General features: G+C 42.0%; 1 protein-coding gene across 1 annotated transcript in view; it reads left to right on the top strand.

Moving 5' to 3' along the window:
* The window catches only part of prex1 (phosphatidylinositol-3,4,5-trisphosphate-dependent Rac exchange factor 1), a 196,807-nt gene that overhangs the window by 150,780 nt on the left and 27,595 nt on the right, over window positions 1–18,432 (top strand). The window contains exons 18-26 of the mRNA XM_060932042.1: window positions 1,494–1,642; window positions 6,679–6,764; window positions 7,868–8,007; window positions 8,583–8,697; window positions 10,963–11,138; window positions 11,248–11,409; window positions 11,503–11,713; window positions 13,609–13,873; window positions 16,187–16,372. Coding sequence (XP_060788025.1) covers window positions 1,494–1,642; window positions 6,679–6,764; window positions 7,868–8,007; window positions 8,583–8,697; window positions 10,963–11,138; window positions 11,248–11,409; window positions 11,503–11,713; window positions 13,609–13,873; window positions 16,187–16,372 — 1,490 coding nt within the window. The remainder of the gene's footprint in view (window positions 1–1,493; window positions 1,643–6,678; window positions 6,765–7,867; window positions 8,008–8,582; window positions 8,698–10,962; window positions 11,139–11,247; window positions 11,410–11,502; window positions 11,714–13,608; window positions 13,874–16,186; window positions 16,373–18,432) is intronic.

The raw sequence follows: 18,432 nt of genomic DNA, 5'->3' as shown, positions 1-18,432 counted from the left end.
GCTAGATCTAGGCCCTGGCTCGTTTATTACTATTAGAAGTCCACGTTAGAGTTTACCTTTGTCATAATAAGGTATTTTTCTTTATCTGGAATTTCCCATAACATTCTGGTACAAAACCTGCCTCGAAATATCAGTAGACATCTGTACTTTTGTAAGCCTTTAGCATCTCTGGTGTATTTAGAAGTCCCAAATACTAAATAGTTCAGGATGTTGTAGTGTCCCATCTGTCCCAAATCTGGTAGCCATACACTTTTCAAGTGGAATAAATACATTTGTTGGTAAATTAAGAAGAATCAGCCTTTTATTTTTGTCACATTCCTCCTCTGTATTTAACCCGTACGTGTGCACACTGAGTGCGCGTAGTGGGCAGAATAAATAAATACATTGTGGGTAAATTATATGGATCTGTGATGTCTGCATGTTTCAGCTTTTGGATGTAACACAATCTGCTGGTATAATATACAATTTTATCATTTCAGAGAGAGATTGTACTGACCGCAGTCCTCTCGATTTTCTTCATTAGCTGTCGCAGCTATAGTTCTTTGTTTGCCCAGCATATTGCTGCGGACGATGCGTGATAAACAAAAATCTGTGACATCAGTGAAAATACTCCATAGGCTGTACATTTTTTCTACTACCATTTATTGTTGGGGGGCTCGGTGGTGCACACCCACACATGACAGTAGAAGCATTTGCTAAACATCCACAATAGGCAAACTACAGGCAATGCATGTGACCTTGTAGCTTGCTGGTATGAACTTGGGGTAACAGACCATCAGCAGTGTTTTTTTTTTTTTAAAGGAATATATATTGCCATTCCTGGAGCTGGCCCATCCAGACCTCCTCTCCTCCTCCATTGTGCTCATCTTCTCTTTCATCTCTTTCTGTTTTAGAATGCAACAAGGCCTCTGTCTGTCCTCTGCTGCTAAAGCTGACCAGTGAAAGGGGAGAAACTCTGGCAGGTCCAGGGATAAAACAGACACCAGTCAGAAAGGCTGGAATCAGAGTGCTAGGGTCAGGAATACTAAACACTTCTGTGCAGAAGGAAGTGATTTGTTTCCACAAGCAGTGCACAGTCACAGTGACCCTGTGTGTGTGTGAGAGGACATAGAGGCCTGCATTATCCAGCATCACAGCTGTATAATTAAATAGCCCTTATTTTAGTGCTTTCACTCTGGCACCTGACATAAAGTCCTATTCAGTGTGAAAATTAAGCCTGGATTCTTTGTGAAAAACGGTGTGGATTGAAATCCACCTTTTGTTTTGTGGTTTGTTTTTGTTTTTTTTCCATTCTACTCTGACGCAAAAATAATAAGAAGAAGAAAAATCATAATTATTGTAAAATTTGCTGTAATATTTGCTCGTTCTTAGCCCTCGCTAAGCTTGTAAATGAGTTTACTTCAGCTAGTTCTAAACATATTCTTTATTTTTGTGGGAGAAATAACAGCTCAGTAATGTATTTGCTTGTTTCTGTGTTGTTTCACTGTGTGCAGATGGCAGGGTTGCAGGCAGGAAGAAAGATCTACTCCATTAACGAAGACCTGGTGTTCCTGAGACCTTTCTCTGAGGTGGAGATGATGATCAACCAGTCTTTCTGTATACGCCGTTCTCTCAGGCTGCTGGTTGCCACCAAAAACAAAGAGTGAGTCTCTCTTTATAGTGGTAACCAGATATACTCTCAATACATACATCGCTTACGCCTGCTCTAGTGTAAGCACTTTTAAGTGATAGAGTTACGACTAGTGTTACAGCTCTGGGACATAAACACGGCAGATGTGTCTATAGGAAGTGTTTGGAGTTGTTTTGTATGTGTAAAGGAGCAGTTTACTGCCTGCGAGGCGATTACAATTGTAATGAAAACACTGACCGCCCTCGCTCTTTTTTGTATTCCCACTGTTGAAACCATGAAAGATAAATGCAGCGGTATTCAGCTAAACTTTGTGAAGTTCATAGCAATAAATATGATAATTTGAAGTGGTTATTCTCAAAAAATAAATATATTATTTACCAGCTTAAGGTCGGTCCGTATGGTGAAATACCGTGACCGAGGTCTTGAAAGTACTGAGCAAGGCCCTCTGGGCCGAGGTCAGTATTCAAGGCCGAGGTCACGGTATTTCACCATACGGACCGACCTTAAGCTGGTAAATAATATATTTATTTTTTTCTTTACCAAATTCTAACCGAAAACGAGAGCGCCCGAAAGGGAAAACTGAGCCGAGCCGCCATTTTGAATCCTCATTCACAGCTGTAATGCAAATTCCTTCCTCCTCGGTATACAAGTGCACTTCCATAGCAGGAAGAAAAAAACTAAATTTTGGCGACTATGTAGTCCCCTATTTATAGAAAATTGAGTCATTCAGGATTCAGCCATGTTTTTGCTCGGTGTTAGCAACAGTTACAGGCTTTTTAAATAATAATATTAAATTTTTTCTTTCCCAAATTCTAACAGAAAACGAGAGCGCCCGAAAGGGAAAACCGAGCCGAGCTGCCATTTTGAATCCTCATTCACGGCTGTAATGCAAATTGCTTCCTCCTCAGTATACAAGTGCACTTCCATGGCAGGAAAAAAACTACATTTTGCCGCCTATGTAGTCCCCTATTTATACAAAATTGAGTCATTCAGGATTCAGCCATGTTTTTGCTCGGCATTACCAGCAGTTAGAGGTTTTTAGCTTTCTCCTGAAATGTTTTCTTTTATTTCTTCTTCCTCAGGGTAGTAAAACTCGCTTTCGCTGTGAAGACTGTCGTTATCGCTATCCATGCTGTAAAATTAATGCTATTCTCCTGAGAAATGCTGGCAAAAATGTATAAGATTTTTGATAAAAATCTTATAAATAAATCTTATTTAAAAAAAAAAAGATAAATGTTGACAAAATTGCTACTATGTTTGTTGTTGTGAATGAGCGAGTCGCTAGAGGTCCATATCTGGGGTCCGTACCGTAGGATACAGACCTGCTCGCCAGCCAATCAGAGCACAGGATTTGATGGAAACTGGACCGCAAAAAAAATAAAGCATATTATTGTACTTTTAGTGGTACAATGGCTTGTCACCAAGGCAGTACCCTCTAAGGTATTTATTTGTACCTTGGGAACATATATGTACCTTTTTGGCCCTAGCAAGATACACACAGTTACCTTGAGGTCCAAAAATGAGCCCTAAGGGGTACATTAGTGTAGCTTGTACCTTGGGGTACAGAAATGGACTCCTACTCTACCCCTATTTCTGACAGTGTATGTTTTGTTTTGCTGTGGAGTTTCATATTACCACTTTTGACTAGCGTAACAGACTCTGAACAGATGAGACATCTGTTTTGGACTCGGCATGCAGAATAAATGCACACTTCTCTGTCCATTGATCTTTAAACATTCAATTTTTGTCATTGACATTTTTAAATAAGCCATGCCTAGATCGACAGTACTGTGCAAAAGCCTGAGGCACATGCAGTGAAATGCTGTAGAGCAAAGATGCCTTTAAAAATAATGAAATTAAACGTTTCGACTTAAATACCATAAAGATCAGTGAGCAGTAATGCATGAAAATAGTCATTGTTTGGTGTGACGACCCAAATAGTTGTCTCAGGTACAGTCAGTGCAGTTTTATAAAGAAACGAGCTGTAGGTTTTACTGAGCATCTTACAGATCAGCCACAGTTCTTCTGGACACTTTGTCAGACTTGCTTCTTAATTTTGCAGCAAAACCCAGCAGCCTTCATTATGTTTTTGTCTGAAAAGTGTCTCTTATGTAATATGCTGCTTTCTTTACTGACATACAAAATTTTTCTGTAGCATTTAATTTTGTGCTGGAAAACTCATCTCATCTCATTATCTCTAGCCGCTTTATCCTGTTCTACAGGGTCGCAGGCAAGCTGGAGCCTATCCCAGCTGACTACGGGCGAAAGGCGGGGTACACCCTGGACAAGTCGCCAGGTCATCACAGGGCTGACACATAGACACAGACAACCATTCACACTCACATTCACACCTACGCTCAATTTAGAGTCACCAGTTAACCTAACCTGCATGTCTTTGGACTGTGGGGGAAACCGGAGCACCCGGAGGAAACCCACGCGGACACGGGGAGAACATGCAAACTCCACACAGAAAGGCCCTCGCCGGCCACGGGGCTCGAACCCGGACCTTCTTGCTGTGAGGCGACAGCGCTAACCACTACACCACCATGCCGCCCTGCTGGAAAACTAATGTTTGGAAATCTAAAGTGTTTTTGTACTGGTTCTGTAATGTAGAAGTCATAAAAAAAGAAGTCTGTAACAAAGTTTGTACTACGAAAATATAAGGTGCCTGAGACTTCTGCACAGTACTGTATACAGTGGGGAAAACAAGTATTTGATCCCTTGCTGATTTTGTTGGTTTGGCCACTAATAAAGACTCGATCAGTCTGTAATATTAATGGTAGGTGTAGTCTAACATGCTGAGACAGAATATCACAAAGAAAATCAAGAAATCGACTTTAAAGAATTTGTATTAATTTATTTGCATTTTATTGAGGAAAATAAGTATTTGAACCCTCTTGCCAAAAGGACTTAGTACTTTGTGGCAAACCCCTTATTAGCAAGCACAGAGGTCAGACGTTTTTTGTAGTTGATGACCAGGTTTCTGCACATATTAGGAGGAATTTTGGTCCACTCTTCTTTGCAAGTGACCTCTAAATCATCAAGATTCCGTGGCTGTCGCTTGGCAACTCTGAGCTTCAGCTCTCTCCATAGATTTTCTATAGGATTCCGGTCCGGAGACTGGCTGGGGCCACTCCATGACCTTGATATGTTTCTTCTTCAGCCATTCCTTGGTTGCCTTGGCTGTATGCTTTGGGTCATTATCCTGCTGGAAGACCCATCCACGACCCATTTTAAGCTTCCTGGCAGAGGGAAGGAGGTTTTCACCTAGGATTTTACGGTACATGGCGCCGTCCATCCTCCCATTGATACGGTGAAGTAGCCCTGTGCCCTGTGCAGAAAAACACCCCCAAAGCATAATGTTACCACCTCCATGCTTGACAGTGGGGATGGTGTTCTTGGGGTCATAAGCAGCATGTCTCTCCCTCTAGACACGACGGGTTGAATTGATGCCAAAGAGCTCAATTTTGGTCTCATCTGACCATAACACCTTCTCCCAGTCACTCTCCAGGTCATTCAGATGTTCACTGGCAAAGTTCAGGCGGGCCTGCACATGTGCTTTCTTCAGCAGGGGTACTTTGCGAGCGCTGCAAGATGTTAGACCATTGCGGTGTAAAGTGTTACCAACTGTTTGCTTGGTGACTGTGATCCCAGCTGCTTTAAGATCATCCACTAACTCTGCCCGTGTTGTATTAGGTCTATTTCTCACCGTTCTCATGATCCTGGAAACCCCATGAGGTGAGATCTTGTTTGGAGCCCCAGACCTAGGTCGATTGATGATCATGTTGTGAGTCTTGTACTTGCGCACAATTGCACCAACAGTTGTCACCTTAACGCCCAGCTTCTTGCTAATGGTTTTGTAGCCCATACCGGTCTTGTGCAGGTCTACAATCTTCTCCCTTAAATCCACAGAAAGCTCTTTAGTCTTTCCCATGTTGGAGAGTTTGGAGTCTGACAAACTGATTGATTCTGTGGCCAGGTGGCTTTTATACAAGTCATTAGTGATATCAGGTGTCTTCAATTTAGGTGACAAGGTAATTTGGAGAGTCTAACTTGTCTGTATTAACAAGAACTCTTGATGGTTACTAGGGGATCAAATACTTCTTTTTCTCAATAAAATACAAATAAATTAATATAGATATTTAAAAGTTATTTTCTGGATTTTCTTTTTGATATTCTGTCTCCACATGTTAGAATACACCTACCATTAAAATTACAGACTGATCAAGTCTTTCTTAGTGGGTAAACCAACAAAATCAGCAAAGGATCAAATACTTGTTTTCCCCACTATCTGTAAAAGTCTGTGAATATGCTTTCCTTTCTTGATGTGCTGCCTTCAGCGAAATAATTAACATAATTGTATGTGACTGTTATTGAATTTGGGTCATGTTTTCATTGTTGAGCAGGTCTGCTGCAGTATTTTTTGAGTGCTTCAAGTGAACTGCTTTTCTGGGTCCACATCTGGACCACAATCGAACACTTGACGGCTTTTTCTTTTCTGATACTGATACCAATACTCAAACCTTGAGTATCGGCTGATACCGATACCAATTCGATAGTCTTCTTTAACGACCATTAAGCTTTAAAATGTTGTTGTTTTTTTTAAACTGGAACATCTAAATTGTTAAATTCTTAAGTTAAAGTGGCAGAGCTGAACAGCTTTACTTCAAGTAATTTCTGGGCCAGAAAAGTGTCAACAGAACAAAGCCTGAAATGATGAAACTGGCCAGATTTATTGTATGGAAATATTGCAAGTTGTTCAAAGTTACCTTTTGAAATGATATGATTATTAAATCCAGAAGCACTTTTAAATGTTCAAATGTACAAACTGCACCTTTAAACGATTCTCAAACAAATCAGGCATCAAGGATTTCAAAGCCGGAAGTAGAGAGTAAGATGGTACCCAAATGCTTTTCAGTTATCTATGAAACATATGGGACTAGATGATTTTAAATGCATTTTGAAGTCAGTCATGATGGGAATTTCATATAAAATTGTGAAAAAAAAAGTGTAAGGACTTGGGATGTTCCTCCCTTTGTCTGTGAAAGGCTCGTGAAGATTCCAGACTGTCAAGATGGCCTGTCATTCAAACTGCATGGATCCTGTCCTCCATATGTGCATGCTGTGAAGAAAGGTGAGTGTGTGTGTGTGTGTGTGTGTGTGTGTTGCAGAAACCATCAAAAATACATCTTGATGTTTTTGATATCTGAAGCTGCTTTGCGCTGTTTCTTTTCCTTTCATAATTGTACCTCTCTTGCTATTCGTATTCTTTTTAATTTGCCCTGCTGTAATGAAACAATTTCAACTTCAGTTCCAAATAAATCTTCTAAGGACACTGTTGGTTTCACGGAGTATTAATTTAATCAGATTCTCTGACGCAAAGCCTTTTCATTTCCTCAAATGCAAGAATGTAATTGCCTTTCACCCTCTAACCTGTGAAGCAGATGTGTCCGCACTAAACTAAGCACTGAAAGGGAAAAAACGGATTCATAACAGAGACTGCAGTACTCCGTGATAAACATCTGGACCACTAAAAATAGCCCTACCTCACAATCAGGCGTGACTGCCAAACTATGTTATACATACAGTTGTTTAGATAGACATTTACAGCAAAGGTACAGATTTACAATGTGTTGATGATGGATTTTATTATGGAAAATGCCTCAGCATGTTGCACTTACTGCAGCAGTGGTACTGTATATAGACTACGCTCATATAATCAAGCGAGGGGTAGAAATGAAATGTGCAATATTAACTCTGTAATAAAAGTGAGCATATAATTCAGCGCAATCTTGTTTTCATATAAATACAGGGTTTTCACTTGGTGTAAGTGTACTGAGTGCAGGAGAAGGTGGAGATGTGTTTGAGGAAAGGCGTGTTTGAGGCATAGTTTAAGTAATATTACATACTGGCTTGGCATATTGAAGCTTCACTCACCTCAGTGCTGTTTCTCTTCAGACTGGTTTGTAGTCTCTGGCTTTTTTTTTGTTTAGGCTGCCATGGTCTTTTATAATTCGCCAGTCTCAACAATGTGTGCCTTTTTTATTGTCGTCTGGATCTACTTCAATCAAAATAGATCTGATTTGGTGCGCTTTACGATGGCATTTTACACACGGACACGTCCGTAAGCAATAACAAATAAAAAAGGACACGTAGTCCTTGCCTGTGTGTTGCTATTTGTAGAATGTCTCAATTCAGTGTGCTCTGACATCACTTTTCATTGCTGTGTGTGTGTAGGGTCAGAGGCCGCTGCAGCAGGCCTGCAGCCCGGCCAGTGTGTGCTCAAAGTAAATGGTGCCAACATGAGCCAGAGCAGCTACGAGGAGGTTCTGGAGCACTTCAGCAGCTATCAGCCAGAACAGGATGAGAAGGAGCAGGTAAGATCCGCTGGCTGCTGTAGATAATTAATTTTACAGCTCCGTGTGAATGTTTGCATATCCTTAGGGCAAAGCGAAATAGACAAAGACCTTCAGTTTGTACCAGCAAGACATTTAGTCTGTTAGATTTCACAGATGTTCTTTTATCACAGGAGCATATTAAGATCCTTTCAGTTGAAATGTTTCAGTTGCCCACACATCCGTAGCTCACCCCTGCTCTTCGTTCTGCTTGACATCTTCAGATGGAACACATTCTTCTGTTATTCTTCAAAACTGAGAGGGTCACAGATCAGGGGCAACTATTTTTCTCTTTATTTTGCCACACCTTTCGAATTATCTAGTTCTAGGATTAACACACGTTTTTACGATTCAACATTTTTAGTATATTTGTTGATCATGTTTCTGTACATTTTCAGTTCAGTTTTCTTTTTTTTTTTCATATACAAACTCTAGGGGGTGCAAACTTTTGATGTCAACCATTTCTTGTTATTGGATTAAATTGCATAGAGCTGGATTTATGCGCCAGCAGTTTCATCGCTGTTGCTCTCTTCTCTTCTGTGCATGTATTAATGCAGGGTTACAGTCAGTGGGTGTATCGTGTGTATGACGACGTGGAGGAACAGGCGTTCAGCTCGTGCCTTTCTGAGAATGGTTCAGATGCAGAGGAAAACGGCTGCACTAATGGAACAGGTACTGTGGTTTCTCTGGCTGTGACGGTTGTGGCAGTTGTGCTTGGAAGGATGTGTTTATTTAGTTTATGTGATCCGTAGAGATACTCATCAAGCTAAGCTGATGGCTAATATAAACAGAACTGTGGAGTTTTGCAGGTTCTCCCTGTGTCCACCTGGGTTTCCTCCAGGTTGTCTGGTGTCCTTTTACCTCCTTAAAACATGCATTTAGATGTAGATGGATCGGCTTTGTTTCACAAATTGCTTTGTTTCACGTGACGTCACATCCGCCTCATTAGTTATTCAAAACCTTAGCTGGTGGTCTACTAAGGCCAAGTTTACATTAGACCGTATCTGTCTCGTTTTCTTCGCAGATGCACTGTCCGTTTACATTAAAACGCCGGGAAACGGGAATCCGCCAGGGTTCACGTATTCAATCTAGATCGTGTCTGGTCCGGTGCTGTGTAAACATTGAGAATACGCGGATACGCTGTGCTGAGCTCTAGCTGGCGTCGTCATTGGACAACGTCACTGTGACATCCACCTTCCTGAGTCGCTGGCGTTGGTCATGTGACGCGACTGCTGAAAAACGGCGCGGACTTCCGCCTTGTATCACCTTTCATTAAAGAGTATAAAAGTATGAAAATACTGCAAATACTGATGCAAATACTGCCCATTGTGTAGTTATGATTGTCTTTAGGCTTGCCATCCTTCCACTTGCAAGTGGTAAGTGACACGCATACCCGATATGCACTGGGATCACACACACAGCGGCTCAGTCCCGAACTACTGCTCGTGCGCTATACTCGCGCGCTCTGTGAGCTGCGCAGGGCCGGAGTGCGCACCCTCCAGAGGGCACTCGCTGTTCAGGGCGGAGTGATTTGGAGCGCAGGATGCCTGCGGAGCCGAGCGTATCTGTGTATTGGCATTGCTGTGTGCACGCGAATCGTGTATTGGCGTTGCTGTGTGCACACTAATCGTTTTAAAAACGTTAATCTGATGATCCGCTGATACGGTCTAATGTAAACCCCACCTAAAGCTCAGTTGACAAAGCGTTTGTACGGAGAAGGTGCATTGCTCGCATGAAAAATGCCTTACGCTTGCGTTGTTTTAGGTTGTTCGAATTGATCAAACTGTGAAACTGATAAAAGTTTCTTCAGGGTTCCCTGTGAACTAATAAAGGGTGAACGAACACAGGATTTCACAAAAAGACGTTGAGAAAGGTGGCTTTTGAACCTCTCACTGAAATCGAAGGGAGCCGAGTCGAAGCATGCTCGAGTTTGCATTGATCGCTTCGTGAACAGTTTGTATCTCCCTCTCAGCTCTGTCCTTAGTGTTTTCCAAGTACTTTTCTTGCTATGTGTCGTTATTTTACGGTACTTTCTTTTAGTCACGAAGTGCTAAAGTCCCCAGCTGTTTCTTTGTTTACTCCTGAAAAAGTCCATATGCATGAAGGTCGCGACAAAATTCTTCCCCAGCCGTACAGTTACAATGCGCCGTGATCACGTCTCCGTCCTGTTTAACTAAGATCCAGGTCTTTAAAGGGGTTTCTGATGATCTTTGTGAATGATTTGCCTGAGAGATAAGAGCCAACGTGAGTGAGAATCAAGCAAACTACTGTTTTACACTTCAACTTGCAGCGCTTCATTGTAAAGACGCAAACGAAAAGCTTCAAAAAAACCATACTTACACGGGCAAAAACAATAATTCAGCAGCGACTTGATACCGAGGTCCTTTACCCAGCCACATACAAAACAGTTGTAAGCCTCCATACTCTTCCACACTTTCATCTGTTTTGCGGTGTAGAAGGACGTCTGCAACACCAGATAGTTCGAGATGTCTGGGAACTCGACTGAAGGGTAGTTTTCGAGATCGTATGACAAATCCTTCTGTCCCAGACTGTAGGGGTCGATTCCATTGCACATAGCAATCTTCTGAATATATCTAAAGCCAGCAGCGGCTTCTAGATTACGAGCATACTCTGATAAATTATCGCTAGTTGTTTGCACTACGGCAGCCGTTTAGACCACCAGCTATTTCACTTCTGGTAAAACCGCTAAGAAAAGTCACGTGACTGAAACCCAGTAATTGCCCCCAGGATGAGTGGATGAATGTGAATGGGTGTGTGAATACTCCCCGGATGGGGCACCCGCCTACGTCCACGGTGTTCCCTGGATAGGCTCTGGATCCACCACCACCACTCTGACCAATTATAAAGCTCTTACTGAAGATGAATAAATAATGTGTAGCTCTTTCACATTCTTTCCTTGTTGATTTGACATTGTAGTCAGACGTCTGCAACATTTATCCCTGTCTGGAGATGTCCCACGGGTTAATATGATGGTGGACAACGTGCACCTGGAACATGGTGTCCTGTATGAGTACGTGAGCTCAGCCGGGATCAAGCACCATGTTCTGGAGAAGATGGTGGAGCCAAAGGGCTGCTTCAGCCTTACAGCGAAGGTAGATAATCATAAAAATATCATTGGGATGAGAATATTTTGAATTTGGATGTCTAGTGAATTCCTCTGTCCAGTGAGAATTATTTTTTACACTATATGCTTTGTTTCAGATCTTGGAAGCCTTTTCTAAAGACGACAGCCATTTTGTGACGAGCTGCAGTCAGCTGATCGCTCAGAGCGAGCGTGTCGTGTCGATGCCGCAGTACGAGTTCAGAAACATCTGCGACACCAAACTGGAGAGTATACGCAAACGTATCTGCAGCTACCAACAGGTGTGAAAAGCCCATTTTATTTCTTTATTCTTTCTTTCAGACATAAAAGTTTACACCCCCCCTTATTATTATTTTTTTCCCCCGCATTCTCAGTTTGCAGACGAACTGCAGAATAAGGGTTCGCCCATGTTTAAGCAGGCTAGCACTAAACCTCATGCCCTGGGCTGCATGGACTTCGTGCCCACCAATTGCCACCTGAACCTGATGCAGGTTTCATGCCCCAAGAGCAGCACGTCAGCTGGCCGTGCCTTCAGCATCCGCTTCGGGCGCAAGAATTCCTTTTTTGGCCTCGACCCAGACCAAGGTTGGTGTTCATTTGAGAAAATTGATACTCTAATTTTGTCATTTTTCACACTTCAAAACATGGTTCCATCATTCTGAAATTTTGATTAACATGTTTGGGGGGAGGGGCGGCACGGTGGTGTAGTGGTTAGCGCTGTCGCCTCACAGCAAGAAGGTCCTGGGTTCGAGCCCCGGGGCCGGCGAGGGCCTTTCTGTGTGGAGTTTGCATGTTCTCCCCATGTCCGCGTGGGTTTCCTCCGGGTGCTCCGGTGTCCCCCACAGTCCAAAGACATGCAGGTTAGGTTAACTGGTGACTCTAAATTGACCGTAGGTGTGAATGTGAGTGTGAATGGTTGTCTGTGTCTATGTGTCAGCCCTGTGATGACCTGGCGACTTGTCCAGGGTGTACCCTGCCTTTCGCCCGTAGTCAGCTGGGATAGGCTCCAGCTTGCCTGCGACCCTGTAGAAGGATAAAGCGGCTTGAGATGAGATGAGATGAGATGTTTGGGGGGAAAATGTCTAAATTTGTATTGTTTTGACATTTGGTTTTGTAGTATTCATTGAAAAGTGCAATGATTCACACTTGGATAAATATAGCAGCATATAGTGTGTAGAGTATTAAAAATCCCCCCCCCCCAATAAATAAATAAATTAATTAATTAAAACCTCCTCACGTCATGGTTGGCTGTCAAAGCAATTAGCTAGATTGTATCCCTGATACAATAATTCCACTGAACAAAACTCCACTTGATAATACTTAAACATCACGAAATAAATAATTAAAGCATACAGTTTAAACCATGAGGGCCTCGTAAATTTCGTGCCTTGCCGTAATGACTATTCCCACAGCAAATCAGAACCGTTTTAAAGCTCTCAGGTTGAAATTGCTTCCATCAACCTTCCATTACGACTCCATTAGGCCATGCTGAGTGGCTCTCAGTGATGTCAGCTCACCTCATCATCCCTGAGGAGCACGCTCTCCCATTTCCTGCACCTTAAAGCTGAGGATTTGTTTTCGTGTTGCTCACGGCTTGATGTTCGCCCTTTAGGTTGATTCAGCCAATAAAAGTCCAAGCTAAATAGTGCCACATGTATTGTGTTAACTTTATTTCAGTGCTTTGTTTGTACATGTGTTCGTTGTTAGTTTTATGTGTAATGTACGTTGTGCGCTACATGCTAAGAAATAAGTTTGAATTAGTGATGGTGTGAGGTTTCAGTGTTGTTGGGTTTTTTTTGTATTCATATTCACTTGCAACACATTAAGCCCACATTATGTCTGGTTTTTGTTTGTTACTGCACCTGCCACTAGACATGGTTGCGTCTACACGGAACTGCACCAGTTGTGCTGTTATGGCTCCTCTTTGAGGTTGTTTGGTCCAAGTGCTTCTCTTCACACCTGCTCAGCAGTTTTGATGCAGTCAGAGATGCTTCAAATTATTCTGATGATGATGGCGCTAATTGAGATTGCTGTATGTATCAGGAGTAGGTTGTGCAAGTTGTCCCTTTTTTTTTTTCTTCTCTCGGTCAAAGGGCTTATGTTTCATATGTGATGCCAGAGCTTGTAGCTAAATGATAGTATTGCTATTAGAGGAAATCCACTAGCGTTACTGTATTTATAAAGATGGTTTATCGTGTTCAGGAATGCCACCTTTCACTTATCTCTCCACCTGCTCCATTTGTCCCTCTGCATTTGATGCCACTTTCCTTTTACACTTTATTTTTATGATCTGTTGCCTCACTTGCATATTTAAGTACATTTTATGAAGATAATTGAAATACAAACGTAAAAATCTTAGACTGATGTATACTTTCAGCATGAAAAAAATTAGGACGCGGTACCTGGCTATGTCTTCACATCGTCAACACGAGCATAATCTTCATCAGGCATTTCAGTGTCTACCTTTTCGTCCTATTCAGCCAATCTGAACCCCATGTCCCACACGGTCCACTGTGTGACCAGTATGGCTGCCCCATCCTGGAGCTGCATGGGTCTAGATAACGAGGAGGTGGAGGAAGTAGACGGAGGCATCGAGGCATGCAGGAGGCGCACGCGGGGTGAAGGAGGCCTCAGTTTTCTCCTCAAGCAGGAGGACACTGAGACCCAGGACAACTACATCTGCCTTTATAACCGGCTGGACATTGCAGTCAGGGAGATGAAGCTCTACGTAGCTCAAATTGATGTGTAAGTCTGAAAGATGATAAAGCAATTATGGCAACAGTCAAGGAAAGACATTAGAGTGAGAAATTATGGTTTGTATGAATAAACTGTAGTGATAAAAATGTCCAAACAGTAAAACGTTTATTTCACTGTTTCTCCATGCATGACTATTGCTTTTACAGATGGTGATATGTGTTTACAGTGGTGCTTGAAAGTTTGTGAACCCTTTAGAATTTTCTATATTTCTGCATAAATATGACCTAAAATATCATCAGATTTTCACACAAGTCCTAAAAATAGATAAAGAGAACCCAGTTCAACAAATGAGATAAAAATATTATACTTGGTCATTTATTTAGTGAGGAAAATGATCCAATATTACATATCTATGAGTGGCAAAAGTATGTGAACATTTGCTTTCAGTATCTGGTGTGACCCCCTTGTGCAGCAATAACTGCAACTAAATGTTTCCGGTAACTGTTGATCAGTCCTGCACACCGGCTTGGAGGAATTTTAGCCCATTCCTCCGTACAGAACAGCTTCAACTCTGGGATGTTGGTGGGTTTCCTCACATAAACTGCTCGCTTCAGGTCCTTCCACAACATTTTGATTGGATTAAGGTCAGGACTTTGACTTGGCCATTCCAAAACATTAACTTTATTCTTCTTTAACCATTCTTTTGTAGAATGACTTGTGTCCTTAGGGTCGTTGTCTTGCTGTATGAACCACCTTCTCTTGAGATTCAGTTCATGGACAGATGTCCTGACATTTTCCTTTAGAACTCGCTGGTATAATTCAGAATTCATTGTTCCATCAATGATGGCAAGCCGTCCTGGCCCAGATGCAGCAAAACAGACCCAAACCTTGATACTACCACCGCCATGTTTCACAGATGGGATAAGGTTCTTATGCTGGAATGCAGTGGTTTCCTTTCTCCAAACAAAACGCTTCTCATTTAAACCAAAATTCTATTTTGGTCTCATCCATCCACAGAACAGTTTTCCAATAGCCTTCTGGCTTGTCCACATGATCTTTAGCAAACTGCAGACGAGCAGCAATGTTCTTTTTGGAGAGCAGTGGCTTTCTCCTTGCAACCCTGCCATGCAGACCATTGTTGTTCAGTGTTCTCCTGATGGTGGACTCATGAACATTAACATTAGCCAATGTGAGAGAGGCCTTCAGTTGCTTAGAAGTTACCTTGGGGTCCTTTGTGACCTCGCCAACTATTACACGCCTTGCTCTTGGAGTGATCTTTGTTGGTCGACTACTCCTGGGGAGGGTAACAATGGTCTTGAATTTCCTCCATTTATACACAATCTGTGTGACTGTGGATTGATGGAGTCCAAACTCTTTAGAGATGGTTTTGTAACCTTTTCCAGCCTGATGAGCATCAACAACGCTTTTTCTGAGGTCCTCAGAAATCTCCTTTGTTCGTGCCATGATACACTTCCACAAACATGTGTTGTGAAGATCAGACTTTGATAGATCCCTGTTCTTTAAATAAAACAGGTTGCCCACTCACACCTGATTGTCATCCCAACTGATTGAAAACACCTGACTCTAATTTCACCTTCAAATTAACTGCTAATCCTGGAGGTTCACATACTTTTGCCACTCACAGATGTGTAATATTGGATCATTTTCCTCAATAAATAAATGACCAAGTATAATATTTTTGTTTCATTTGTTTAACTGGGTTCTCTTTATCCATTTTTAGGACTTGTGTGAAAATCTGATGATGTTTTAGGTCATATTTATGCAGAAATATAGAAAATTCTAAAGGGTTCACAAACTTTCAAGCACCACTGTAGGTGCTCTCTCTCTCTCTGTCTCTCTTTCTGCATGTGGGAAAATCTCCTTTATCAAATAGCATGTTTTAACATTGGGGTGTGCCTCCACCACACCAGAGAACAGCGTGTCCCACCAGCCACAGCTCTGTTCTACTTCTCCTTCCTACATCAGGAAGCCTTTTCTGAAAGTCTAAAAATATTTATGGGCAGGGCAGAACCAGCCAAGGCTGAAGCCATAACACACTACAGAGGAGTAGACACCATTTCCCTGTCTTTCCCTGCTTCTTGTCACTTTTTTCGCTGCTCACGTATTTCAATAACACTTTGAAATAATTGCCGTGGCTATGCGGCTCACACATAAAAAGCAACAGCACCTCAACCTGTTATTAACTTTAGCCCTAAAAGCCCTCTTTCACATTCTTCTTGAGCTATAATATTCTGATTGATATGTTACCTAGTAATTACAATTAACGTACAGGCAGGTATGTGTTTCTAACAGTTTTGTGTGGGGTTTTTTTTGTCTATAATGTGTGGCTGTGTGCTGTAGGCTCCTGTCCTCCATCACTGGTCCCTTCCAGCCTCAGAGCTCTGAGCCTCCTTCATACGACAGCGTACCGTCTACTTCTCCTGGGCACGAGGAGTCCATTCAGAGCAAAAGAGTATGCTTCAAAGTGAATGAGGATGATCAGGAGGATTCTGGACACGACACCATGAGCTACAGAGACTCTTACAGGTGAGACCGAGACCACAAAGTCAACACTTGGGAGGATTCAGGATTAAATCTACATGGAAAGTGCAGGTTAAGGTTTTAGCAGATATTTGAAATAGTTGAATATTTTTGTACATGGCTATTGAGCTTGCCTGGTCTCAATTGCATTAACAAGAGTAGCATACTAAGAAGAAGAAGCCTTTATTTGTCACATGCACGCTCAAGCACAGTGAAATTCATCCTCTGCATTTAACCCATCTGAAGCAGTGAACACACACACGTACACACCCAGAGCAGTGGGCAGCCATACTACAGCGCCCGGGGAGCAGCTAGGGGTTCGATACCTTGCTCAAGGGCACTTCAGCCCAAGGCCCTCCCCATGTTAACCTAACTGCATGTCTTTGGACTGTGGGGGAAACCGGAGCACCCAGAGGAAACCCACGCAGACACGGGGAGAACATGCAAACTTCACACAGAAAGGCCCCCGTTGGCCGCTGGGCTCAAACCCAGAACCTTCTTGCTGTGAGGTGACCGTGCTAACCACTACACCACCGTGCTGCCCTACTACTAATCATAGAAATATTACATAATGCTATCTCCACCTGTGGCAGAATGTGCACTCACATGACTTAGTTCTCTCCAAAGTTCCTGGTTCTGAGTGGCTTGGTGTAGTGTGCTGAGGTTGAGCTTGACCAGAAGATTACCACTTAAGTCTCTCAACATCTGTACATATAACACCCATACTATAAATTACTTAAATGAAGAATTGCTTGAAATTGCGCTCCATGAGATAAAAGATATCAAGTGGGACATAATTGGGCTAGCTGAGACTAAAGTGAAAGAGTTCTAAGTTGAACTCCGAGAAGAATCAGGGCATCATCTCTTCTTCTCAGGAAATGAAATTTCTAGATTTCATGGTGTTGGCTTCCTTGTCAACAAATCTTTGATTCCTTTCATTGAAGACTACGATCCAATATCTGATCGTCCTGCAACCCTTACACTCAAAAGGAAATTTTCAAACATCATCTTAATATACAGGTCTATTTCCCAACCATTGGACATCCTGATGAAGTCCTAGAGCTTTACGATCAAATCCAATAGATCATCAACAAAATCCCCAAACGCGATCATCCCTTTATGGGCGACTTTAACAGCAAAGTAGGGGGCTTAAATTCCACGTATCCCAAGCCCATAGGCAAACATACCATCGGATGTTTTAATATTTTTAATTTTGCCTCGGATGTTGCAAAATTCTGTATAAGAAATGGGCTCGTCGCAACTAACACCTTCTTCAAAAAGCGCAAGCTTTATACCTGGACATCCCCTGATGGAAAAACTAGAAATCTGATTGAGTTTATTTTAATCAGGCACCAGTCATCACGCCAAACTATCACCGATCGTTCAGCCCTAAGTCGACCAGATATCTCTGACCATCGGCTTGTAAGATCCATCATCAAACTTAAATTCTCATGGCCAAAGAAACTAAAGAGTCCTCAAAAATATGATCTAGATAAACTGAAAGATAATAACATCAAAGACTCATTCCTATTAGAACTCAGTAACCGCTTTACACCTCTCAAGTGAGTTAGACTCATCGAAATAAGACAAAACTAAATAAAGAAGATAATGATATTAGTCATAGACAATGATCTTTGGTAGTTAAGATTGCTAGCTAAAGGGTCAGTTCATGTGACATGTCTACAAGCATCTAAGCTCAGTAACAACTTGCTGCAACGTTTTCTTATATAATCATACATAATTTTTATACTGGTTTACCTCTGTCCGTCCGAAACACCCTTTTTCTCAGCAACCACAAACCATAGCCACTTGGTACCGAATTTCAGCTTGGGGTTCTATACCGTGTAGACCGTTTTCAGGTCTGTCACACACCGACTTCCTGTTTACCGACTGAATATATTTCCGAAACGTATAAAGTGGATTTTGATGCAATTTCAAGAAGCAAAATGACAGTTTACCAGGATGCTGTTTGAAATACCCAGGGAGAACACTGCTCTTTACACACTCGTTTCAGGGTTAATTATTTGTTGAAGTCAATAAGTGTCCTATTCTTTCGATTGCTTGCA

The sequence above is a fragment of the Neoarius graeffei genome, chromosome 10 (genome assembly GCF_027579695.1).
Source record: "Neoarius graeffei isolate fNeoGra1 chromosome 10, fNeoGra1.pri, whole genome shotgun sequence".
NCBI classification, from domain to species: Eukaryota; Metazoa; Chordata; class Actinopteri; order Siluriformes; family Ariidae; genus Neoarius; species Neoarius graeffei.
The sequence above is the reverse complement of the archived record's forward strand: the minus strand, read 5'-3'. Positions and strand labels throughout refer to the sequence as shown.